Here is a 26,669-nt window from a genome sequence, read left to right as displayed (position 1 = left end):
AAGTTTTAGTCGTCGCTTCAGTCTGTATGTATGCGTTCGATATTCCAACAGATTTTCCCAAAAAATCTCACTGTTCCAGTGTCGGATCTTAACCAACTTTCTGCACCTAGTATTGCATGATCTCCTGTACTTTTTACAAGTGCTTTACTGCGATTGTTTCGATAGCTGATCACTCTCGCCTGTAAGGGGCATATCTTTGGACCCGATACTAATTTTTTCGTGTCCTCTACAGCTTATTGTTGTCTGGGCTGGACGGAGAGTCGTATGGTTTAAGAAAGACCTGTGTGGATCCCACACACCGTCAGCAATCTGGGCTGCAACCTATGATGTGTGGCGCCCCTTTAGAGGGATCGGTAGTTTTCAGTTTGTTCAGATATTCCACGGAGAACCAAAGAGCCAAGCGTACCAACGATAGGAAATCCCCTGGTCCTGATGGCATTCAAAACCGTGTCCTCCAGGAGTCCACGGATAGAACCGTAGAATACCTTGCACACATAACGAATGCCATCTTAAAACACCAACACTTCCCTGACTTTTGGAAGGCGGCCAAGGTCCTGATGTTCAGGAAGCCAGGGAAAGACCACTCCCTCCTACAAAATTACCGACCCATCAGTCTGCTGTGCTAGCTCAGCAAGATTGTTGAGAAGGTAATACTAAGACGCATCACTAGGCAATGCATCGCCAAGACCGGAGCAGTTCGGCTTTAGGAATCACTACTCAACAACACAACAACTCCTCCGCGTAGGCGAACATATAACACACTGCTAAAACATGAACAAAGCCACGGGGACCGTGTTCCTAGACATAGAAAAATCATTCGAGGCTCTTTGGCACAATGGCCTTATATACAAACTAAGCGGAGCTGGTTTCCCGTGCCGACTCGTACGTCTCATACACTCATATCCCACGAACAGATGTTTCAATACCGACGTGCAGGGAAAACAATCGACACAACACTGTATCCAAGCTGGAGTTCCCCAGGGAAGCATCCTAGGGCCCATGTTGTTCAACCTTTACATTAACGACTTCCCAGCAACACAAAACACTACGTTAGCCATCTACGCGGATGACACAGCCATCCTTGCGCAAGTTTGGGAACAGTCGAAGATTAATTCACGAATACAGATGGCACTCATAACTGCATAGCCAGCAACACAAAACACTACGTTAGCCATCTACGCGGATGACACAGCCATCCTTGCGCAAGTTTGGGAACCGTCGAAGATTAATTCACGAATACAGATGGCACTCAGAACTGCATAGCCTTGGGTGGAACGATGGCGTATTGAAGTAAACGTCGACAAGTGCGAAGCAGTTCTGCTCATACGCAGACCAAAACTACTGCGCAGACATCAACACTGTAGACAGTTAACACCACATACACGCCCAATACGTTTCCGAGAGAAACGTTGGTGTCTAGCTGGACCGGAAGCTTACATAGGGCGACCACACCGAATACGTTTCCAACAGAGCGCACGCGAGGCTCAAATAACTCTATTCAATGACTCAACAGGGAAGGAACACTGAGCGTACGCAGCTCCCGTCTGAGACTATGCTGCTCCTACACGCCTGAGCCGCCTGCAGATGATACACAACAAATTTCTACGCATCATTGGCAACGCTCCACGCTACACACACGCCGTGGATCTTCACAATGAATACCGCCTCGAAACCCTCAAGGAAGTATTCAAAAAACGCGCCACACGACTATACAGGAAATAGAGACACTCGAACAATCCTTTCATCCTTACTGTGTCTCTGTCTCCAGGAGACGTATTTCCATCCATCATACTCCCCTGAGATACGAGGCTATACACTCCACAAAAAGGACGACCTGTGTGGAGAGAGAGCTAGAGGAGGCGTAGGTATTTTCGTCAGGACGGACTACCACTCCTCGTCTCTCTCACTTACGACGACTTTACAGGCCGTCGCTGTGTCCGTGCACGTGCGTCATCCATTGACTGTATGTTCACTTTACTTGCCCCCACATGATGCTCTTGATGAAGCGGCCCTCACCGACCTTCTTACACAGCTCCCCCAGCCATTCATTATTTGTGGTGATTTTAATGCCCAGAATGCGCTTTGGGGCTCTGCAATTACCTGCCCCAGGGGTAGAGCGATTGAGAGGCTTCTCCTGTCATCCTGTGCCTACTTGCTCAATGGAGGACAGAGTACCCATTTCTGCACGACGACTGGGTCGTTCTCTGCCATTGATCTCTCGCTTTGCTCTCCAGCTCTTGCCGCCAGTGCTCACTGGGAAGTGGTTGCTGACTTGCACGGCAGTGCAATCTGGATTCACCTGCCAGATGGCGTGGGGCCCGAAAGGAGACCACCACGATGGGTGCTCAGTGGAGCTGACTGGACACTTTATAGCCAGTTGGCCCAATTCGAACACTGTGCGAATGTTGAGGTGTGGGTGGATCATATTACCAAAACGGTCCACCACGCCGCTGCAGCATCCATTCCGCAGTCCACAGGCCACCGGAAGAGGCCACCTGTGCCTTGGTGGAGTGCCGAATGCCGCTCTGCGATCAGGACCAGGCGTGCGGCTCTGCGTCGGTTCAAGTGTCGGCCTTTCGGGTGGCTAGGGCAAGATGTCGCCGCATTATTCGTGAGAGCAAGAAGAGGTCGTGGCAAACGTTCCTGAACACCATTAATCGTTCCACCAAAAGTTCCATTGTTTGGGAGACCATCAGGAGAATTTCTGGCAGAGGAGGGAGGTGCCCCATAGCTGCTGTAATGACTAACGGCACTCTCCACACGGATCCGCGAGACATTTCCCAGACTATGGCAGCGTATTTTGCCACAGTTACTGCAACGACCAGTCAGGATCCAGGTTTCCAGCGCCATAGAGCGGTTGCTGAGAGATGTAGTCTGAACTTCCAGTCCACCTCTCATGAAGTTTACAACTGCCCATTTTCTATGTGGGAGCTGGATTCTGCATTGTCTGGAGGTCGTGACACATCCCCTGGTCACGACAGGATCCATTACAGTATGCTATGGCACCTCACAATGCGCAACAGAGAACTCCTCCTCTCACTTTTTAATGACATTTGGGCGTCGGGTCACTTACCTGACGCGTGGCGGGAGGCAGTTTTAATCCCTTTTTTAAAACCTGGGAAAGACCGCACGAACCCAAGTAGCTACCGTAGTATTGCCCTCACTAGTTGCATAGGGAAGACCTTGGAGCGGATGGTCAACCGCCGCCTTGTCTGGATGTTAGAATCCCGGCAACTCCTTAGTCGCTTTCAGTGTGGGTTCAGGAGGTTTCGTTCCACCTTCGATAACCTTGCCCTCCTGGAGGCGGCTATACAACAAGCTTTCCTACGCCGTCATCACCATCTAGGTGTATTTTTCGACATCGAGAAGGCCTACGATACCACTTGGAGGCGTCTCATCCTGGAGCAGCTTCACGAATGGGGTTTTCGTGGTTGTCTTCCTCTTTTTATTCAGTCTTTCCTCTCGCCACGATATTTTAGATACCGAATTGGTGACGTCCTGTCTGATCGCTTTGAGCAGGGGAACGGAGTCCCTCAGGGTAGCGTTTTAAGTGTGACTCTCTTTGCCATCGCTATTAATAGCATTACGTCCATAGTGAAAAGTCCTGTCCATTGTTCTTTGTTTGTGGATGATTTCTCTTTGTTCTGCTCTTCTTCAAGCCTTGCAACGACAACTCGTCAGTTGCAACTTACGATTAGGCGTTTGGATGACTGGGCGCAGAAGAGTGGTTTTAAGTTTTCCACCGAGAAGTCGGTATGTGTTCTTTTGAACCGTTCTCGTTCGATTTTAACCTTTCCTGAGTTGAGGATGAGGGACACTATTCTTACTTTTAAAGACACGGTGAGATTTCTGGGACTCATTTTTGACTCGAAGCTCACGTGGTTAATCTTAAAGAACTGAAACGGCGGTCACTTAAGGCTTTAAGTATTTTAAAATGTCTTAGCCACAGTACATGGGGAGCTGGCAGGGCTTGTCTGCTCCAGTTTTACAGGGCGTTTGTGCGATCTCGGCTCGATTATGGGTGCACGGTGTATGGGTCTGCGAGGCCTTCTTACTTAAAGTTATTGGACGTTGTGCACGATGAAGGGCTTCGGTTGGCCACTGGGGCATTCCGAACTAGCCCCATACCAAGCCTCTGTGCAGAGGCTGGTGAACCGCCACTTCATATGCGGCGACTGCTACTTACAGTGCGCCAGGCGTATAAAACTTTGTCCACACCATACACCCCTGCATACCATACCGTTGCTCAGCCTCCTCTGGCCCTATTGTTTCATTACCGGCAACGTGCGACGCAGCCCTATGGGATTCGCGCACAGGATTGCCTCGGTGCGATGTCTATGGCTGGTCTTCGTGTTTTACGTCGCGGTTGGAGCAGATCTCCACCTTGGCTCCTCCGGAGACCCAAACTTATTTTAGATTTGACTAATTTTAAGAAAGATGGCACACCAGATTTTACGTTCCAATCTCTGTTTTTTAACATTTTAGATGTGCATCACGTTTTCACTGTCGTTTATACTGATGGCTCCAAACAGGAGACTTTCCTTGGCTGTTCTGTGGTGTTCCTTGATCGTGTCACCCGGATTCGCCTCCCAGCTGAATATACCGTTTTCGCAGCGGAGCTCCACGCGATCCTGAAGGCACTGGAGCAGATGCATCGTGTTCGGGGCGATCGATTTCTTCTCTGCTCCGATTCTCTTAGTGCCTTACAATCACTGCAGAACCTATACCCGACTGAGGAGATGGTCCAGTTGATACATGATCAACTGTACTTGCTCCAACAGCGGGGTAAAGAGGTATCCTTCTGCTGGGTGCCTGGTCATGTCGGCATATGGGGCAATGAACAGGCTGATCGGGCTGCCAGGGAGGCCTGCAGAGAGCAGGATGTGGTCCAGTGTCCTATCCCCTTGCAGTCGGTCATCGCTGCACTCCATAGGAAGTGCATGGAGTTGTGGGAGGACGAATGGCTGGCGGTGACGGCCAATAAACTGCGGTCGGTAAAGTCAACCACGCGGCCGTGGCGTTCCTCCTGCCGGTTGCTCAGGAGGGAAGAGGTGGCCCTCACACGTCTTCGGATCGGGCACTGTCCTCTGACGCATAGCAATTTATTACGGCGGGAGGATCCTCCGTTTTGTGATGCTTGTGGTGTGCACATCTCTGTCCGGCACATTTTAACGGACTGCATTTCATACTGTGATGCAAGGGCAGAAGCACAAGTTGATGGGGATCTGCCTTGTGTTTTAGCTAACGATGAGACGTGTGTGTCTAGGGTTTTTAAGTTCTGTGATGTGTCTGGACTCTGGCCTAAACTTTTATGCTGGAGGTTTTAGTGTATTGCAGAGTGGCTGACTCCTCCCTTTTTTCCTTGCGGTCAGCCAGCCATTTCCATCTGCTACATTGTTTTAGCTCCCTCTACCATTTTCTTCCTGTGTTGTCCATGTTTTACTGCTGACGCCCTGCTTCATCCCACGCTTCGGTGTGGGTGAGCACTTATTTTTCAATGATTGTTCCCCGTGTTTTATGTTCCGTTTTATGTAAATGTTCTGAGTTTTTTTTTCTTGACACCCGTCTCATTATGTTACTGAACGGGCGCTGAAGACCTTGCTGTCGTGCGCCCTCAAAACCCCCTCTACTACTCTACTACTATGGAAAACTATAGGTGGAAGCATAAGCGGCCAAAGACGCTACTCGCTGGGCATTACCGCCTGTGGCGAGCTAATAAACACCAACAAGCGACAAACTTCGGCAAGCCCCTACATATCAGTAACGTTGACTGGATATGCCAGGTGCTATTAAAGCCGACCAACAGGCTACAGCAGGGAAACCGACGAGCTCGCACACTGACGTGCAAACAAATCGCCATCACCCTACCCTGTGCATTTGTTATATGACGTATCAGATACAAAACGACGATGAACCTAAGTGTTACAGGTATGGTGACGCTGACCGAGAGATCAACACCGGCACCCAGCCGCAGTCGCCGAGTAACAGCACCGCACAACGTCAAAGGTATCGACATGCATGATACCCACTACTAACAAAGCCTACCCTTGTATGACCTGTCGTAGGCAGAAAGACATCCGCTACTGCTCTTACTACCCGTCCTGCCTATCGCAGAAGTTTTTCTTCCCTTGGCTCTTGACTTGGCACTTTTTTTCTTTTGCCTTTCATACCGCTACCCTTCGTTCGCCTTTCGACCCAATCTATCTCCGGATGAGTGCGTATTAATGGTTAATCTTAACCAGACTTACGGAAACATCGCAGTACCCACATACTGCGATACCTCACTTTAGTGATGACTAACCTTTATGCAGAGACTGCAGTAGACCTTTTGAGTTGGCCATCACGCCGGTGTGGGCGTGGAGGGGCTCCACCTCTATAAAAGAGTTACGATCACTTCAAATTGTGACTTCGTTGAAACTCTGTAAGGCTGGTGTTCTCAACTTCTTCTGCCAGTATCTTGAATGATCCAAGTATGAACTCAGAGCTCAGACGACAGCATCGTTCGTTCCAACATGTGCCACAATCTGCAACTGGTTGCACTCTGATATCTCAATGGCTGCCCCCTCTGATATCTCAATGGCTGCCAGAACAGCCTCTTGGCGATGTGGAATGAGGCCCCCAGGAATACTAGGTGCGTCTAATGTTCATTCTCATGCCTTGCTGCCGTTCCCATACGAGGTACCATCATCTGCCATACATTTGAACTGTTGACGATTGAAAAACCCCTCCTCCTTTGCATTTGCCTCCTCTTGACACAGGACTCAGCATGTTTGCCCACAGGTGAAGTGAATCTCACTGGTTTAGTTTCAGTTTAAGTGGAAAACAGCACCTCAGAAATAGAGGGATGGGTGTAACATTCTGAGTTCTCCCTGCAATGTCTCACCTATAGAGCGTGTCTAGCCCTTCCAATGACACGCCAATCATAGTCAGGTGGTTAGGTGGACGAGTAGTGATGAATTTCGTACTTCTGGTAGAGGAGACCAGATCCACAGGTGATGATAGTACTTAAGGTACCTTTGGTATATCGTTACACAACTCTCGAGAACCCAGGCAACACAACCATTAGTAGCGACTTCCGAACGTTTGACGTAGCCAGGGCGATTTCCAGCTGCTTCGAGCGTCAACTAACACATTCCACATTGGAGAAGAGCATTCACAGTGGGACTGCGTTATGGTTGGTACAATGTTTTACATAACAGCAAACAAATAACTTTACACTAAGCTTTCTGATTCTCTTTAATTTTTAGATCTGTTAAGCAAAGCTATTACGGGTACACTTTTAGAACTAAAGCAATTTGTATGCAAAACCAGACTTCTGTTAATTCAGAATTTCAAAAATTGCTTTTTTTGCTTACAATGTTCTCTGGGATGTGTACTTTATTGTAATTTTCATCGCAAATTCTTCAGAAACGCCGTTGTCGAGTAAAAAGGAGATTTACCGAAAAGTATCTCCGAAACCTATTTACAGCCAGAAAAAAATAGTGGACATCGTGGCCAATGTAGCAGCATGTAATATCAACGACGGCCTTACAGGCATTAGGGACGTTATGCAAGTGCTCGTACTTGAGATTGGACCAGACTTCTACAACTTCTGCATAAAAGCGGAAGAAAAGCGGAAGACACAAGCTGCTGAAGTAGGCCAGAGGACCACCAAGGCCACGAAAAACGTGTACAAGGACCTTATTTTGCATATGGAAGGATTGTTGTGTTATCCCGGTAGACACGTTTAACTTAACGACAAAAAAATGTAACCCAAATATTTAAATGCATATTTATCGAAACCGTATTTTTTTTAAAAATTGGAGGGAAACATAACTTTAGAACGGTACATACGATTTTCACCTTAATCTGTAGCGCACTTTCTAAATGGAATTCTGTATCAGCGTACGTCCCGATATGAACCATAGACCTTGGCGTCGGTGGGTAGGGTTGCGTGCATTGAGGTACCGTAGGTACAACTACAGCGGAGAGGTATCTGTTGAGAGGCCAGACAAACGTGTGGTTCTTGAAGAGCGGCAGCAAACTTTTCCGTAGTTTCAGGGGTATCAGTCTGGATGATTGACTGATATGGCCTTGTAACATCATGTAAAACGGCCTTGCTGTGCTGGTACAGCGAATGGCTGCAATCAAGGGGCAATTACTGCCGTAATTTTTCTCGAGGAGATGGAGCTCTACTTTATGGTTAAATTGCGGTGGCGTTCTCTCGGATAAAATGTTCCAGAGGTAAAGTAGTCCCCCATGCGGATCTCCATTCGGGGATTCCTCAGGAGGATGTCGTTATCAGCAAAACGGAACTGGCATTCTACGAATGGGAGCGTGGAATGTTAGTTCCCTTAATCGGGCAAGTATGGTAGAAAATTTAAGAAGGGAACTGCATAGGCTGAAGTAAGATATAGTGGGAATTAGTGAAGTTCGGTGGCAGGAGGATCAGGACTTATGATCAGATGAAAAATGGATATAAATACAAAATAAAACAGGGGTAATGAAGGAGTGGGTTTAATAATGAATAAGAAAATAGGAAAGCGGGTAAGCTACTGCGAACAGCATAGTGAACGCTTTATACTAGCCGAGATACACACAAAGCCCAGGCAACGGTTGACTAGAACAGCGGAAAGGAATACAACAGAAGACAAATAGAGATGAAACAGTGAAGGCAGCAGAGGACAAAATAATTAGAAATATAAGACACAATACAGATCTAGGATAGTGATTGTAATTGATTAAATCATGGATAATGAATGTAATTGATAAATGGAGAGAATTTAAAAATGCAGCAAATGCAGCAGGCGCTAGGGAACAAAACTTCTAAAAAATGAGATATACACGAAGTACAAAATTGCTATGTGCGAATGATAGAGGACAAATGTAAGGATTCAGAAGCATATTTCACTAGGGGAATGAGAGATACCGCCTACAAGAAAATTAAAGAGGCCGTTGGAGAAAAGAGAAGCAGCTGTATGAACTTCAGAAGCTCAGATGCTAAACAAGTAATAAATAAAGAAGGGAAAGCTTAAAGGTGGAAGGAGTGTGTAGAGTTTTTATACAAGGAAGATTAAATTCAAAGCGCTTTTACAGATGGGGTAGTTGGCGTAGATGAAGATGAGATGGAAGGTATGATACTTGGGGAAGAATTTAACAAAGCTGTGAAAGATCTGAGTTGAAACAAGGCTCCTGGAATAGACGATATTCCGTCAGAAATACTGACAGTCTTGTGACAGACAGCCGAGATACCATCAGACTTCAAGAAGAACGTAGTAACTCCAAAGAAGCAGTTCGTGACTGGAGTGAAAATTACAGAAATATCAGTTTAATAAGTCAGGGTTGCAAAATTCTATCCTGAATTCTTTACACAAGGATGGAAAAACATAGAAGCCGACCTCGAGGAAAATCATTTTGTATTCTGGAGAAATGCGGAAACATGCGAGGAAATACTGACGCTATGACTTATCTTAGAAGATAGTTTAAGGAAAAGCAAACCTACATTCACTGGATTTGTAGACTTAGAGAAAGCTTTTGATAATGTTGAATGGAACACTCTCTTTCAAATTATGTAGGTAGCAGGGATAAAATACAGGGAGCTAAAGTTTAATTACAACTTGTACAGAAACCGGACGGCAGTTATAAGAATCGAGGGCGTGAAAACGGGGCAGTGATTGAAAAGGGAGGGAGCCAGGTTTGTAGCCTATCCCCGATGTTATTTAATATGTACAATGAACAAGCATTAAAGAAAACCAAAGAAAAATTTCTAGTAGAACATAAAGTACAGGGCGAAGAAATAAAAATTTTGAGATTTGCCGAAGTCATTGTAGTCCTATCAGAAACAGCAAAGGACTTGGAAGAGCAGCTGAACGGAATGGACAGCGTTTTGCAAGGAGGATGTAAGGCGATCACCAACAAAAGCAAAACAGGTATAACGGAATGTTTTCAAATTAAATCGGTGATTCTAAGAGAATCAGATCGGGAAACGAGATACTTAAAGTCGTTGATGAGTTTTCATATTTGGGCAGCAAAATAACTGATGGTGGCTGAAGTAGAGAGTATATAAAAGGGATGCCGACAATGGTAAAAAAAGCATTTCCGAAGAAGAGAAATCTGTTAACCTCGAATATAGATGTAAGTGTTGGGAAGTCTTTTCTGACGTTATTTGTCTGGTGTGTAGCCATATATGGAAGTGAAACATGGACGAAAAACAGTTCAGGTAAAAAGAGAAAAGAAGCTTTCGAAATGTGGTGCCACAGAAGAATGCTGAAGACCAGATGGGTCGATCTACGTAACTAATGAGGAGGTACCAAGTAGAATTATGAAGACAAGAAATCTGTGGCGCGACGAGACCAACACAAGGGGTCGGTTGATAGGAGACGTTCTGGGACATCAATGAGTCATCAGTTTAGTACCGGAGGGAAATGTTGGGGGTCAAAATCGTAGAGGGAGACCAAGAGATGAAACAGAAAGCAAATTCCGAAAGATGGAGGTTGCAGTAGTTATTTGGAGATGAAGAGGCTCGCATACGATAGAGCAGCTTGGAGAGCTGGGTCAAACCGATCTTCCAGTCTTCGGACTGAAGACCACAATATCAGCAACATCAGAATACGTAACTGTTTTTGCGAAATCTTCCAAGGTTTTTTATCGGTGCACGCTTTTGTCTCGATTTTTTGGGTGAAATAAATGACAGTCTTCCAACACTTCACCATTTTGTTAGCAGTTATGTTTATCATTGATCTTATGTATGCTGAAAGAAAAATCTATTTAAAACTCCTTACACGACATTATTTTGTTACAGGTCTCTGGGAATTCTCGGCGATTACCAATGTTCCGGGTGCAAGGTGTCCTTCTAACTGATGCAGCGATTACAAGGAGCGTCCGATGTGGACACAAAAATGATTTCTTAGATAGAAAACTGTAAGGAATAAAACTATATCACCACATGCAGCAGTACTTTTTTATTTTACTTGAAAAATCAACAAAATAACCTATTTTTCGTGTATTCAAAGAGGACTGATCATTTAAGGCAACAGAAGAACCTGGGGTAAAGGTTGCTAATATCCTGAAACATTCTCGAGGTTATTGAACGGGGTGGAGAATAGCATTTGTGGGGAGTTGAGCGCATTGGTGGTAAATTGAAAGCTAAAAGAAACTTTAAAACTCTATTGACACTCAAGAGTCCAAGAGTGGATGACCAAGAACGAAGCGCTCGGATTAAAAGGAGTGTAAGACGGGGATTTAATCTTCCGCCCCTACTATCCAGTACGTACATCGAACAAGCAATGATGGAAATAGAAGAAAAGTTCAGGAGTGGAATTAAAATTCAAGGTAAAAGGATATCGATGATACGATTCGCTGATGACATTGCTATCCTGAGTGAAAGTGAAGAAAAATTACATGGTCTGCTGAATGAAATGAACAGGCTAATTAATGAGTACAGAAAATTGATTGAGAGTAAATCGAAGGAAGACGAAAGTAATGGTAAGTAGCAGAAATGAGAACATCGAGAAACTTAACATCGGATTGATGGTCACGAAGCAGATGACGTTAAGAAACTCTAGGTAGGCAGCAAAATAACGAGACTAACGGAGCCAGGAAGACATCAAAAGCAGGTTAGCGCTGTCAAAAAGGGCATTTCTGAAGGAGAAGTCTACTGGTATCAAACATGGGCTTTAATTTGAGGAAGAAATTTCAGAAAATGTACGTTTGGAGCGTAGCATTGTATGGTAGTGAAGCCCGCCCGGTTAACCGTGCGGTCTAACGCTCTGCTGTTCGGGCAGGAAGGCGTGCCGGTCCCCGGAACGAATAAGCCCGGCGGTTTAGTGTCGAGGTCTGGCGTGCCGGCCAGTCTGTGGATGGTTTTTAAGGCGGTTTTCCATCTGCCTCGGCGAATGCGGGCTGGTTCCCCTTATTCCGCCTCAGTTACACAATGGCGGCGATTGCTGCCCAAACACTATCTCCATGTACGCGTACACCGTAATTACTCCACCACGCAAATTTTGGGGTTACACTCGCCTGGTGTGAGATGTTCCCGGGGGACAGGGGTCCACTGAGGGCCGAACCGCACAATAACCCTGGGTTTGGTGTGGGGCGGCGGTGGGGTGAGTGGACTGCTGTAGCCTGTTGTGGGGTTGTGAACCACTGAAGGCTGCGTTTCTAGATCCTCAGCTCCACACAATACAATACAATAAAATATAATGGTAGTAAAACATGGATTGTAGAAAAAACGGAACAAGAGAAACGAAGCATTTGAGGTGTGGTGTTACACGATGAGTGTTGAAAATTAGATGGATAATAAAATGGATGATAGTAAATTAGATGGATGATAAGACAAGGTTCTGCGCAGAATTGGAGAGGAAATGAATACGTGGAAAATGCTGACAAGCAGAGGGAACAGGATGATCGGACGTCTGTTAAGACATCTGGGATAGAATTTATAATACAGCATAATAATAACAATAATTTTTGGAAAATTTGGCAAGGAAGATAAATTTCATTAAAAACAAATACTACTTACTGCTTGACATTTGTTCCACAGTGATCCAAATTACAGGTTAATGCGAAAAAACAATTACTTATAGTTACCCACCCCTTTGACCGATCAGTTCCCAAAATTATTCGTACCACCTTTGTCTGGCCTCAACATCAACAAGTTACCTCTGTCATAGCATTGCAAAATGCGTGTCAGCTCGCTGTACCGCAACGTGTCGTCAGATTAAGTATTATGTAAGTGAACGTACTAGTCCCTTACAAAAATTTTTAGTAGAGTCCTTAAGTAAATGGCTTTCTCACCCTCCCGTCGCTCTTCTAACAGGAACACTTTCGTCATACCATTCTACCGCGCTTTTCAATTTGATCATTTGTTGTATCGAGACTTAAAGCCCAGTGTCGGAAGTTCCTTGCGGCTTTTCGCGGATGATGCTGTAGTATACAGATAAGTTGCAGCATTAGAAAATTACAGCGAAATGCAGGAAGATCTGCAGCGGATAGGCACTTGGTGCAGCGAGTGGCAACTGACGCTTAACATAGACAAATTGCGAATACAGAGAAAGAAGGATTCTTTATTGTATGGTTATATGATAGCGGAACAAACACTGGTAGCAGTTACTTCTGAAAAATATCTGGGAGTATGCGTACAGAACGATTTGAGGTGGAATGATCATATAAAATTTATTGTTGATAAGGCGGGTGCCAGGTTGAGATTCATTGGGAGAGTCCTTAGAAAATGTAGTCCATCAACAAAGGAGGTGGCTTACAAAACACTCGTTCGACCTATACTTGAGTATTGCTCATCAGTGTGGGATCCTACCAGGTCGGGTTGACAGAGGAGATAGAGACGATCCAAAGAAGAGTGGCCCGTTTCGTCACAGGGTTATTTGGTAACCGTGATAGCGTTACGGAGATGTTTAGCAAACTCAAGTGGCAGACTCTGCAAGAGAGGCGCTCTGCAACGTGGTGTAGCTTGCTGTCTAGGTTCCGAGAGGGTGCGTTTCTGGATGAGGTATCGAATAGTGCTTCCCCCTACTTATACCTCCGGAGGAGATCACGAATGTAAAATTAGAGAGATTCGAGCGCGCACGGAGGCTTTCCGGCAGTCGTTTTTCCCGCGAACGATACGCGAATGGAACAGGAAAGGGAGGTAATGACAGTAGCACATAAAGTGCCCTCCGCCACACACCGCTGGGTGGGTTGCGGAGTATAAATGTAGATGTAGATGAACGCCTTGTTGGAATAGCCACAGTGCCTCAAAAGTGACAAGGTTGACATACCGTATATCTGTTCAGTGTGGTCGACGACCACTCCCCGTCTTCTTTATCCTTGACGGCGAGCCTCATCCCGTGTGTCTTTCTTTACACTCCTCGGAGACACTGTGTTGTCCCGTCCGACTTGCTCTCAGGCCCACTCCACACTCCTCCACCCCTCTCTCGGTGTGCGCGCAATGGGACACTCCATCGCTGACCAAAGGCCACATTCCAAGCAACATTCATTGATCCCTCTGTTCACGTCTCAATCTGGTCATTATATACCCTACTCCACGGTGAACGACTTTAGGAGAACGTCTTTGCATACGCCTCAGATATAGGTTTTTTTATTGGTAACGCCACGTAGCGCTCTGCATGAAAATCACTGACTGTGCTGCGTGCAGTCTGTGGCTGGTTTGCATTTGTTGTTCGCTATTGTAGTGTTGGGCAGCTGGATGTTAACAGCGCGTAGCGTTGCGCAGTTGGAGGTGAGCCGCCAGCAGTGGTAGATGTGGGGTGAGAGATGGTGGAATTTTGAGAGATCGTCCGATCTGAACGTGTGTCCATCAGAAAGAGTAAATTTGTAATATTGGATATCATGAACTGCTATATATATTGTGACTTTTGAACACTATTAAGGTAAATACATTGTTTGTTCTCTATCAAAATCTTTCATTTGCTAACTATGCCTATCAGTAGTTAGGGCCTTCAGTAGTTTGAATCTTTTATTTAGCTGGCAGTAGTGGCGCTCGCTGTATTGCAGTAGTTCGAGCAACGAAGATTTTTGTGAGGTAAGTGATTTGTGAAAGGTATAGGTTAATGTTAATCAGGGCCATTCTTTTGTAGGGATTTTTGAAAGTCAGATTGCGTTGCGCTAAAAATATTGTGTGTCAGTTTAGTGTTGATCAGAACAGGTAACGAGCGAAATGTCTGAGTATGTTCAGTTTTGCTCAGCTGTTTGAAAATCAAATAATGTAACACATTTACCAGCACAGTAATTCAATAATTTTTCTAAGGGGACGTTTCATTAGGTTGCTGCATAAGTCCGTAGTTCTTTTTTTTTTTTTCATGTTGGTGAAGTGGAGTGCCACATGGAGAACTCGAAACATTTCAGACATATTCTTCTGTTTGAGTTCAATGGAGGGCTGACGGAAACGTAGGTTACCAGAAACATTTGCGCCGTGTATGGTCACGGCTAGAAAATGGTTCTCTCCTTTTAAGGAGGATCAATTTGTCACGTTCAGGAAGACCTTCGGGATTAGATGCAAATCGTTAAAAAGCATTAATCCATAATGATCCACGTCAGCATACTGGGGAACTGGCAAATGTGATGAACTGTGATCATTTCACTATCATTTGAAGTTCGCATGTAATGTGGAAGGCTCAAAAATCGGGTGTATAAATACCGCAAGATCTAAGCCAAAGTCACAGAAATCAGCGGGTGCGCTCTCCATCAATTGGCTTCTGAAAAACACCGGCCATTCCTCTCCTGCATCGTTATGGTGTCTTTATGCTAAGATAACGAAAAGAAAGGAATGCCTAAGCCCAAACAAAGCAGCTCCGTACAAAGACCTGCGTGCATATACAAAAGGTAGTAGGCGTACTACGAATTGCTTCCTCTGGGTGCACCCATCACTGTTGACATTTATCGTCAACAGCCGAGACGTCATTCTGAAGCAATCCAAAAACAACGATCAGGAAGACTTCGTGAACTGATGCTAATCCACGATAGTGCCCGCCCGCATTCTGGTAGACTGCTATGCAGGAATTAGGTTTGGAAATCATGCCGCACCCACCTTATTCACCTGATCTAGCACCTTCAGATTTCCAGCTTTCCGCTTTCTATCGAACAACCTCCTAGGATTTTTCTTTCCGAATAAAAATACGCAACGAACATTGTACGACGAGTTCTTCGCCTCAAAAGCAAATGATTTCTACAATCTCAGAATCGGAAAGTTACGCAATGTTGGCAGACTGTTGCAAATAATGAAGGAGAATGCATTATTGGCGACTGACGTCTCTGTTACGTTTATCTGTTTTGTCTAGTATATTTGTGGAAAAGCGTTATGAACTTATGCATCAACCCATTACTTACAATCGCTAAAAAATTCGAAATTAGCGTTAACTTACGATAAATGGTGATAGTATGCACGTCTGTTGAAAGTGGAAACCTCGTAACTTCTGAAAATTGTCAAAAACGTCATCCATTCACGTTGATATTCGCCGAAATTTGGGGTGAGCGAATCTTTGAACGAGGATATTACTGCTACAATTGTATTAAGCACACATGTCGATTAAAGCTGATACAACTTTCGTAGCACTAAACGTAATAAAATGTACAATATATCATGACACACTCAAGAGTTCTGACACAGTCAACACCAAATCCAAGTATAGATTTTCCGTCAAATTTCTGGGCCAAGTATTAGAGGCCAAAAACGAAATACCGGAATTCGCTGGGAAAACTAGTAAGCAAACATGCGAGATGCATGGATTTTCAACTTAGCTCTTTACGACACCTTTCTTTCTAGTGTACCAAAGAGGAACATGTAACGTGAGTACATCTCTCAAAAAGACTTTTCCCTCGTGGTTCTTACACGCATCTTCCCCATGGCTTACTTTGAGCTTTTTGTAAACTGAAACAATTTTGCATTATCTAATGCTATTTTTAGGTGGCAGATCCGATGGCGATTGTTTGATTTTTATTAATTCTTTCTCCCATTAGGAAGTGCAACATCAGAACTATCTCTGGTGCTTTGCCTTTCTGAAAGCCAAACTCAACATCTAGCAGTTCCCCGATTTTCTTTTTCATTCTTCTGTATATATAATTTTTGTCACGAACTTGGATGCCTGAGACGTTAAATTGGTTGTGTGATAATTCCCGTAGTTATCTGCTATCTGCGGGTTGTGAAGGTGATATTTTTCCGAAGGTTTGATGATACCTATCCAGCACGGCAATTTCTACAAACCAGCTTGAATAGTCGATTGATTTTCAGTTTCCCCAATTATTTTACAAGTTCCGACAGAATGTAATTTATATCTGATATATATATATATATATATATATATATATATATATATATATATATATATCCCAAAGCTCTGTTGAACTACACCTTTAATACATTGTTCCCTATGTCTTTTTCACCGATCCCCATTTCATCTTCTGTCACGTCATCACACAGTTCCTCTTCCACGTAGAGATCTTCAGTGTATTTTTTCCAGCTGTCTGTTCCATCCTCTGCGTTTAAACTGTGAAATTCCTGACGCATTTTAATGTTGGAGTGTTTGCATGGTTGTTACGTCTTTTCTACGTGCTGAATTAGTCCTTTCGAAGATTTATTTGCACTCTTCGTTTAGCGAATTTCAGTTCGCTTCCCTGTACTTCCAGTTTGTTGCATTTCTAAGTGGCTTAATTACTGAATTCCTCTCTTTTCTGAACATTTGTGTACTTAGTATTTTTGTCGATAAATTGTTTTCCTCTAAGATTCTTTGAAGTTATCTTCTTTGTACCTATATTTATCTGTCCAATTTCATCGGGCGCTCTTTCGAGATGTTACGCTCTTACGCCTTCCACTGAACTGCATATTGCGGTTTTCACTATCGCCATATATATATATAGTCTCCAAATCACCTCATCGTCCACAGTATTACAGTAACTTACTTGTTTCGGCGAAGATTGTCCTGAACGACTACGTTAAACTTCACTGTACTTTTTACGATTACTAAATTGAGGTGAGTTTATATCTCCCCCTGGGTACGCCACAAAATCTAATATTAGATTTCTAAATCACCGTCTGAACCTGATATAATTCATCGGGAATCTTTCATTGTCTCCATGCCTTTCCCAACTGTACCTCCTCGTATTGTTATTTCTGAACAGTGTATTCGCTATTACTAACGGAAGTTTATTGCGGAACTCAATTATCTCCTCCCCTACTCACGAGACCAAATTCTTCTGCAACTCTGTCTTCTACTTCTTCCGTTACTACAGCGTTCCAATCATCCGTGATTTTTAGATGATACTCTCTCTTTAAATACTGAAACGTGTTCAGCATCACCATATATTTTCTCTGTCTTTTCAGCTTCTGCTTGCGACGCCGTCATACATATCTCAATCTTGTTGTTGGTGACGGTTCGCTGTCGATTCTGATAAAAATAGTCTTACTAAGGAACTGTTCACTCTGTGCCCTTCTTCCTATTCCTGTCGATTCCTACTCCAGTTACACTATTTTCTGCTGCTGTTGCTGCTACCCTATATAGCCTGAACAGAAATAGTTGTACCGTTTCACTTCACTGATCCTATATCGATGGTGAGTGAGCCTTTGCATTTTCTCTTCAGATTTTTTGTAGCTTCTCTACCATATTCAAACTTCTGACATTCCCAACTACGTTACTATTTGTCCATTATTTTTTCCGTGATCACCAACCCCGTTGACAGTCTTATTCTGGAGATCCGAATCCGTAATCTTTCCCCAACATAGAGATAAACATGATTATTTTTCAATTACAGCCCACATGTCCGGTGAACACGCATTATGTATCTTTACTACGGTGGTCTCCTTACTTTCTACACAGTGATGCTGTTGATCTTTACTGATAGTTTCGTTTTTTAAATGCGGTTTCCAACTGTAATAGGAAGAAGCTATTCTGAAACTACCCGCCCCTTCGCCCTATTTGACAAGGCCATTGGCAGAAAGAAGGTGAGTTCTTATATCGGAAGTCTTTGGTTATCGTTTTTGGCAACTTTTATTCAAATTTCAAATAGTGGATGGGACGGAACTGGGGACCCAGGACATACTGATTAGTAGTAAAAGACGCTGTCCTTAGACCACTGTACCCATAAACTTCCTAACAGATTAAAACTGTGTGCAGGACCGAGACTCGAATTTGGGACCTTTGCCTTTCGCGAGCAAGTGCACTTGCGGATTTCGCTGTTTCCTTTTTTGCCTCGAAAACTTAGTCTCAAAAATTTTTTTTGGAAAATTTATACTTGCTTTTCTTGTTGACTGTATCAAAACTCTTGCGTGTGTCGTGATATATTGTGCATTTCTTACGTGCATTTCCTATTAGACGGCAGACACAGATGAACCTCTGATAGCTATGTCACTACGCTATCTATTGGCGGACGACTTTGAAACCGAAACTTCCTGGCAGATTAAAACTGTGTGCCGGACCGAGACTCGAACTCGGGACCCTTGCCTTTCGAGGGCAAGTGCTCTAAGACCTGAGCTCCCCAAGTGCTAGGGAGCTCAGTTGCTAGAGCACTTGCCCTCGAAAGGCAAAGGTCCCGAGTTCGAGTCTCGGTCCGCCACACAGTTTTAATCTGCCAGGAAGTTTCATATCAGCGCACGCTCCGCTGAAGAGTGAAAATCTCATTCTACTGTGACCATATTCGGCAGATGCGGATGATTACACAGTTACTGAATAATCACTGTAAGTGGTCAAATACATTAAATATTAAGGAGTATGCACAAGGAGCGATGTTTTTTAGTGGCATGACCACATAAAGCAGATTTAAGTCTGACAATCCGTGGAAGGATCCTCAGTAAGCGTATTCACACACGAAGGAGGTAGTTTATAAAATGCTCGTTCAACCGATGCTTCAGTACTATAGCTGAATGACAGAGAGAGAACATACAAAGACGAGCAAGGTGTTTCGTCTCAGGCTCACCTAGTAAGCGCGAAAACTTCACGGAGAATCTCATTCAACTCCAGTAGCGGACAGGGGAAGAGGCATTATGCTTCACGTTGTGGTTTACTATCAAAATTTCGAGATCGTACGTTCCTAGGAGAGTCAGCCTATAATAGCTTCTTCCTGTCTCTTGGAAAGAACTTGAAGGTAAAATTAGATTCGAGCTGACATGGTGGTTTACGAATAATAGTCCTTCCCGTGCATCATTAGTGACTGGAACAAGAAAAGGGTAAGTGACAGTACTACTCGAAATAGTCCCGCTACACACCATACGCTGCCCTGCGGAGTCTAGATATAGATGTACACAAATTTGAAAGGAGAGCACGGCAGAGACAGAGAAAGTACTTATGCAGAGAAACATAAATGACGAACGAAGTTTGCGTTCGCAGTTTAGCAGACCAATGACGGAAGAAATGTTGACGGTAGGCGGATCGAATAACGTGACTTCGATGTAAGCAGATACACTGTCCTGGATGATAGTGGTGCTGATAATGCAGACGTCCGCGATGGCGCTCGGGGTGGAGTATCGCCGCTTCCGCGCCCGACCTTGGCCGGATAAGGAATCTGCGGCCCGCGTTCCGGCAGGTTCGGCGCGTCCTTATCGGAAAGGAAGCGATCTTAATTTGGTGCCGCGTGGTCTGCTATCAGTAGAACGTGCACCGGACACCCCTTAATAAGAGGCTGAGAGCCGGGCTGTAGGCACAGTTCGCATCCCACCAGCGCCATGGAAGCGTCTACCTTCGCCGCTGTCGCGTCTCTCCTGGTTCTGCTCAGCTGTTCTCCAGCAGCCTCGTGTAAGTCCTGCAGACATTTCTCTGTTATTGGTTATTAGCGTTCCAACTTGTCTGTTTCAGTCTTTGGCGAACGCCTGCTCTACATTGCTGCGCACATATTCCAACCTCTGTAAGCCGTGCTGCATGTCCCAGTCATCGTCCACTTCTAGTCCTACCCTCGACTACACTCCCAATTCGAAGTCATTTTCCCTGGATGTACTAACAAGTACGCCACAGATCTGTTCGTTTTTGCTAAAAGTTTAGTATGCTGATATGCAGCTCTATACATTCTAGCCCCCTTTTGGGGACATATACTGTACTACATTTCTCTTAAACAGACTTACTTCTCTAGCACCACTCTTTTAAATGTTTCCAGTTTTAAGGGTTCTGTACTTCAATTGGTCAAAACGGTAGCCTTAGGCCTATAGGATCACTTGGTTATACATCTGTCTGACCGTCTGCTCAGTCTTTTCTCAGGAACGGAGAGAAATATCAAGTTGAAATTTATGTCAAATACTAAGGTCTACGGTCGCTAGGAGGTGTAACAAATCGAAGCTTCTAAGTAAAGCAATCAAAAGATACGGCCATTTTTGTCATATATTTTGGCAGTCGAAAACTCATTCATCAAAACATATGGATGAAATACCTATGTACATAACTTTATAATAAGCCCTCAGAGCGCGAGTCCTACTTGTACTTCACTGTTTTTTCTTCTTCTATCTTCTCACTAACCTTTTTTCGTTTCCTGAAGTGCTCAGCGCACCGCAGACATATGTCGTTGATTTAAGTCTTTCTCCTTCATTCTAGGCCTTTGTATCACATAAAGAGATTCGTGTTGTTTAGGAGAGTTATTTACATACATGGCAAAATGCTTTTAAATTATTCCACACTACGCACATTACAATAAATGCTCATAGGTATCAAAATTCACTAGTTGTAATGTATCCTTCCCTTTAAATCAGATAATTATCCATATCTCTCTTACCTTTATAGCATTCATCCCTGTTTACGTTTTCCTCATGTCGAAATCTGTGCCAAGCAGGCGTTCGAAATCACCCTTCCTTTTTTCCTGGAAGACTGTGTATCCGCTAATACCCTGATTCAACTTTTAGAAGGCTGTTAACTCAATCGAGCAATCATCTACTGCTGAATACGTTAAATGTAATATAACTTTGTCTATATGTGGAAAACCGCTTCCAGAATTCTAAAGCATGGTTCGCAAGACTTCCTTCTTTAAGGCTATAACTTTCACATTCCCTATCGGCTGATTTTATAAATAAACGGCTATCACTTCTGTCTGTAAATATTATTAATACGGTAGTAGTTTATGTACGCTTAGCCACGCATTAATAATTCGCGAACAGAAATAAAAAGAGATTAATTGCAATACAGTCCCTAGGGTCGTTTGTTGGAGGCGACTGAAATAGGTTGTTCGTTTTCATCCCCAGTGTTCGCATGTCATGTGACACCTGAGACAGCAGTTATTCATTTCAGTTTTTTGTCAGATATGATGAGCTACACACTGTCACAGATATTACACATAAAATGTCGTAGCTGTAATTTGACTTTTTACTTTTAGTTGTGATCCATCAGTTTTGTAGCTTTGTTACATTTACAAAGTGACTTCCAAATGCGTTACTACAGCAAGACTAGATCTGTTTACTTTGTGCCGACACACAGATTATGATGAACGTTTCTGAAAAGTTAAAACTTGGTTCCCGACCGGGCCTCGAACCAGGATCCCTACTTTTCACGGGAAGCCCCCAACCAATTTTTCTGCATTTTAGCATCAGTTTTTTAAACATATATCTTCTGTAAGACGAGTCTTTGAATCTTTCAAAGTATTGAATCTCATAGGAATGAGGGTAACCAATCAATGTTGATATAACGCAGCTTTGCAAAGAAATCGTAAAATATTTCGAAAGGTTCAAATGTATAACGCTAACTTTTAAATGATACTAACGTAAGTCTGAGTGCCAAGATTTGCTGTAATATATAGACATACAATTATCTAAGTAAATCTGAAACATTTCCGTGTATTATTCTCACCATTATTGAACGTCTAGTGCCAAGATTTGCTGTAATATATAGACATACAATTATATAAGTAAATCTGAAACATTTCCGTGTATTATTCTCACCATTATTGAACGTCTATAGAACGAACGTGTGAAAAAGTTAGAAATAATAATTTTTCACTTGTTTGACCAAAATCTGAAGTGTACATAAAGCCAGGTATGGATGAAAATAGTTTTAACATGCATAACTATTAAGAAAACAATTCGTGATTCAACACAATATACCAAACAGTCATGTGAATACCGCATCACTTCGGTTCTGCATTATTCGACATGTACGATGCAATATTATCATACCGATAGTGCTTAATCTCCCAGGCAACCAAATCCTTTTGAAATGTGCAACTCTCTCGATTAAATAATTAAAATAAAGATATTGTGCAGCTCTGGCGTGGGTAGTGAGTTGAGTTCAAAAATGGCTCTGAGCACTGTGGGACTCAACTTCTGAGGTCATTAGTCCCCTAGAACCAGTAAAACCTAACTAACCTAAGGACATCACACACACCCATGCCCGAGGCAGGATTCGAACCTGCGACCGTAGCGGTCTCGCGGTTCCAGACTGCAGCGCCTAGAACCGCACGGCCACTTCGGCCGGCAGTGAGTTGAGTGAAAAAATATTATCTGTTAGTCCTTTTGTTTTTCATGTGTCAGGTCTCATCGTTGTAACTACCTCTACATCATGTTGAATCTCACTCTGGTTTTTGCCGCAACGGTAACAGTGGCCTTCGTGCTAAGAATAAGAATAATTCTGATTATTTGCTATCCATTCGGGTGTAGCTGTATATGTCTTACCAGTGCCATATGCTGACTGTGAATACTATGAGGTTTCCATAACTGCTTCGACTCACTTCTGCTATAAAACTGACATTCGCTGCCGAAATAAGACTCACAGATATTCTCCAAGACTCAAATCGTGCCTTCCTTTCGTAGTTTTCACACTTCACAGAAATGACGCTGCTGGACCTTCATACCTGATTTTGCGGAGTGTTTGACTTAGCTTTGGACACAGGGCTGACCTTCCCACTGCCCGCGACCGGTAGAGTTCTGGGATCGGGTCCATGTACGGCAAACAGTTCAGCTTCATCGCAGCGTATATTCCGCTGAAACGCAAAACGTGTTCGCTCTAACAGTCTTGATGTTGTGGGTCAAAACACCCTTTGTTTCGGGATCTCGCAGCAGAGCTATTAAGAGGCCTAGAAAGTCCTGGGCAGGAACATGTGGGACGAAGTGTACCTGAAGGTTAGAAGAATAGTTGGCCCAGGACTGCATACGTGTGTACCTGAAGGGAGAGACACTTCTTGGTATACAGTATCTGCCGTACAATAAGGGTAAAGCAAATATGCAGAGTTAGAAAGATTCTGAGTGAAAAACAGGGATCCGTCAACTAATATAAAAACAAATTATTTACTAATATAAATGTTTTTTATGATTTTGTTCTTGTGTAGGTCCACAGCCTCAATACGTTTTAGGAAAGAAAACATGGTCCACCGTTTATTGTCCGTGTATTAGCTAATTTCGCCCGTCGATCATTTTCAAGCACTTATCGCAAGCTTCAAGCTCCACATCACAATAAAGCTAGTACACATGTAAAGGCCACACACACATATGAGAATGTGTGTCTTTATGTATGTACTGGCTTATTTGTGATGTGATTCTTGAAGCTTGTTACAAGTGGTCGAAAATGACCGACGGTCAAAATTAGCTAATAGTATGGACAATAAATATATTACAGCCTGTTTGGATTATATTTCCTTTCTTCATACAAATATCTGGATGGAATAGTTTGTGGAAATATGAATACGAATAATTATAGGTGGAGCAGGTTCATTGATGGGATAATGGAAAATTTCAGTCAGTCTACAATGGAGAAGGCTTACAAACCAATTGTGGGACGCTTTCCAGAATATTACTTATGTGTGTGCCACACATACCAGACGGTATTAAGAGATATTGCAGGTATACAAATAAGGGCAGCACGAATGGTAACAGGTTTCTCCTATCTATGGGAGAGCGTCACCGAGAAGCTGGAAAAAAGTGGCAAACTCTAGAAGACATGTGAAAACTGTCCCACGATAGGCTGCTTATAAAGTTTCAAGAACGAGTTTGAAGTGACGTATCTAAGAAAATTCTTCGGCCAGTTACATTTCACTCGCGTTGGAACCGCAAAGACGAGAAGGGACTCATTACACTGAGCACAGTAAAATGAAGGTGATATTCTCCCCACGCTCCATAGCAGGTGATTTAAAAAGAAACAACAGGTTTCAATTGTTTATTACCGACGAACTCATAACGATAGAAACAGATTGCGCGTGTCACTGGGTAGAGGAAGGTCCAAAGTCTTTACGCAGTTGCCCTGTCGTTTATTTGAAGCAACACGGCGACTGCACCAGAAGAGAAATCACATTGTGTGTGTTGGAATGTGCGCCAAGTCAATCCATTGTTTAAGTGCAATTTGCATTCCGTCGTCGATTCAGCAACAGGCCGCCTCTACACAAGCAGATTTATGGGTGGCATACAAAATTCTTTGAAGTTGGCTGCACGTACAAAGAGAAGAGCACTGGTCGACCAAGCACGTATGATGAAACTGTCGAACGTATCTGAGATGAGTTCACAAAGACCCTCCCGGAATTCCACAAGAGGGGCAGGCCAGGAACTTCAACTTCCTCAAAACAAGGTGTGGATGTTCCGAAACGGCGCCTGCATATGGAGCCTTAGAAGCTGCAGTCAGGGCGACCATAACAGAAAGTATGAATTTTACGTTTCAGTTCTCCAGGATATGACAGAGGACACTGTTTCGGAACAAATCTCCTTTTTTGGACGAATCGACGTTTCATCAATCGGGTAAAGTAAACAATCATAATGCAAAAATCTGGGGGTCACGAAATCCTGGCCTCGTCATCGAACATGAAAGATACTCACTGAAACGTGATGTGGCTTGAGCCGTTTCTGTTCAAAAGGTTTTTGGACCTTTCATTTTTCCTACGTAAACTGTTACAGATATGTCATATCTGGACGAGCTACAAAATTGGTTGTTGTATCAACTTAACGAAGATTCCAATGATTTCATTTTTATGCGTGTTGGCGCCCCACCTTACTTCCTCCTTGAGGTACGACGTTATCTTAACAATACCATCCCACAACGCTGGATTGGAGGAGGTGAACAATAAAGATCTTGTTCATTGCATTTGACCTCTCAAGTCACCAGGTCAATGCTTGTGTTTTTTTCTGTGGAGTGCATATGACAGTCTTTGTCCCATCTATGACAGCTACACTTCAAGACCTGACAAATCGAGTAGCTAGAAGTCCCTGTACGTCTATATTTTCAGAGATGGTTGTGGTACCCGCCTGTTCGGTACAGGATGCCAAGTCAAACATCTTCCAGTAATCTAATTTCCAAAATTATTTTATTTTGCTACCAGTTTTGCCGATTTACTACGCCATCTCGGCCGATAATAGTTGAAGTGATCGCTGATGCCGATATCTGAATGGTAGCCAAGGTTCGAATCCTCCTAAACGTCGGTCAGGTGGCTTGAAGATGGCCTAATAAATCGCCGAAACTGGTAACCAAATAAAATAAGTATGGACATTAGACAGCTGAAAGGTGTTTGATTTGACATCCTGAATAGCTGAAATGTCGACTCAGTAAACAGGGAGCTGTTGAATCCAGTATGGGATGAAATAGACCACCGTCCCGATGTTTCTGGAACAACGGATGGTGCTCATGTTGAGCGTGTGGTATCGCGACTGTCCGAACATAAAACGTCGAACCACCCACTATCCAGTAACACATCTACATCTACATCCATACTCCGCAAGCCACCTGACGGTGGGTACCTTGAGTACCTCTATCGGTTCTCCCTTCTATTCCAGCCTCGTATTGTTCGTGGAAAGAATGATTGTCGGTATGCCTCTGTGTGGGCTCTAATCTCTCTGATTTTATCCTCGAGCAATGTGTTTCTATATTTTAAAATCTGTTTGTGATAAATTGAAATACGTTCTTTCTTTTAACGCGAAGTACGCTCTGTCATGTACTCCACAGGGTTTCCCAGGATATGGATGTAAATATATCGGAAAGAAACCCGTGATAGGTCGAATGTAGAATAGAGCCATGAAATGTGTTCCAATAACACAGAAATGGTTCTTTCTCCCACCATGTTTGCGTTACTGCCTGTGATAGCTTCGATGTCGAAGCTAACTTTTCTTCCGAAGGTGAAAGGAATGTGTGTGTGTAGCCAAGTTGCAGCCCACGTGGTCCGCGAAACACTCTGTGCTGAGCGTTTTACGTGTATTTAATGTCGGGACGCCGAGGATAGCTGGAGAGGCAAATGCAAATTTCCGTAAGGACAGTGCGAGAGCCGGGACTTCTCGGCCGGGCTGTGCGCGGAGATTGGCCGTAAGA

The 26,669-nt window shown here is 43.8% G+C and overlaps 1 protein-coding gene across 1 annotated transcript in view; it reads left to right on the top strand.

Moving 5' to 3' along the window:
* The first annotated feature begins 19,925 nt into the window (after positions 1 to 19,925).
* Positions 19,926 to 26,669, top strand: part of LOC126481824 (uncharacterized) — a 28,382-nt gene continuing 21,638 nt past the window's right edge. Inside the window, exon 1 of the mRNA XM_050105783.1 lies at positions 19,926 to 20,004. Within this exon, the coding sequence (XP_049961740.1) occupies positions 19,926 to 20,004 (79 nt within the window). The remainder of the gene's footprint in view (positions 20,005 to 26,669) is intronic.

Source organism: Schistocerca serialis, chromosome 5 (genome assembly GCF_023864345.2).
Source record: "Schistocerca serialis cubense isolate TAMUIC-IGC-003099 chromosome 5, iqSchSeri2.2, whole genome shotgun sequence".
Classification (NCBI taxonomy): domain Eukaryota; kingdom Metazoa; phylum Arthropoda; class Insecta; order Orthoptera; family Acrididae; genus Schistocerca; species Schistocerca serialis.
This window is presented reverse-complemented; position numbering and strand designations above follow the sequence as displayed.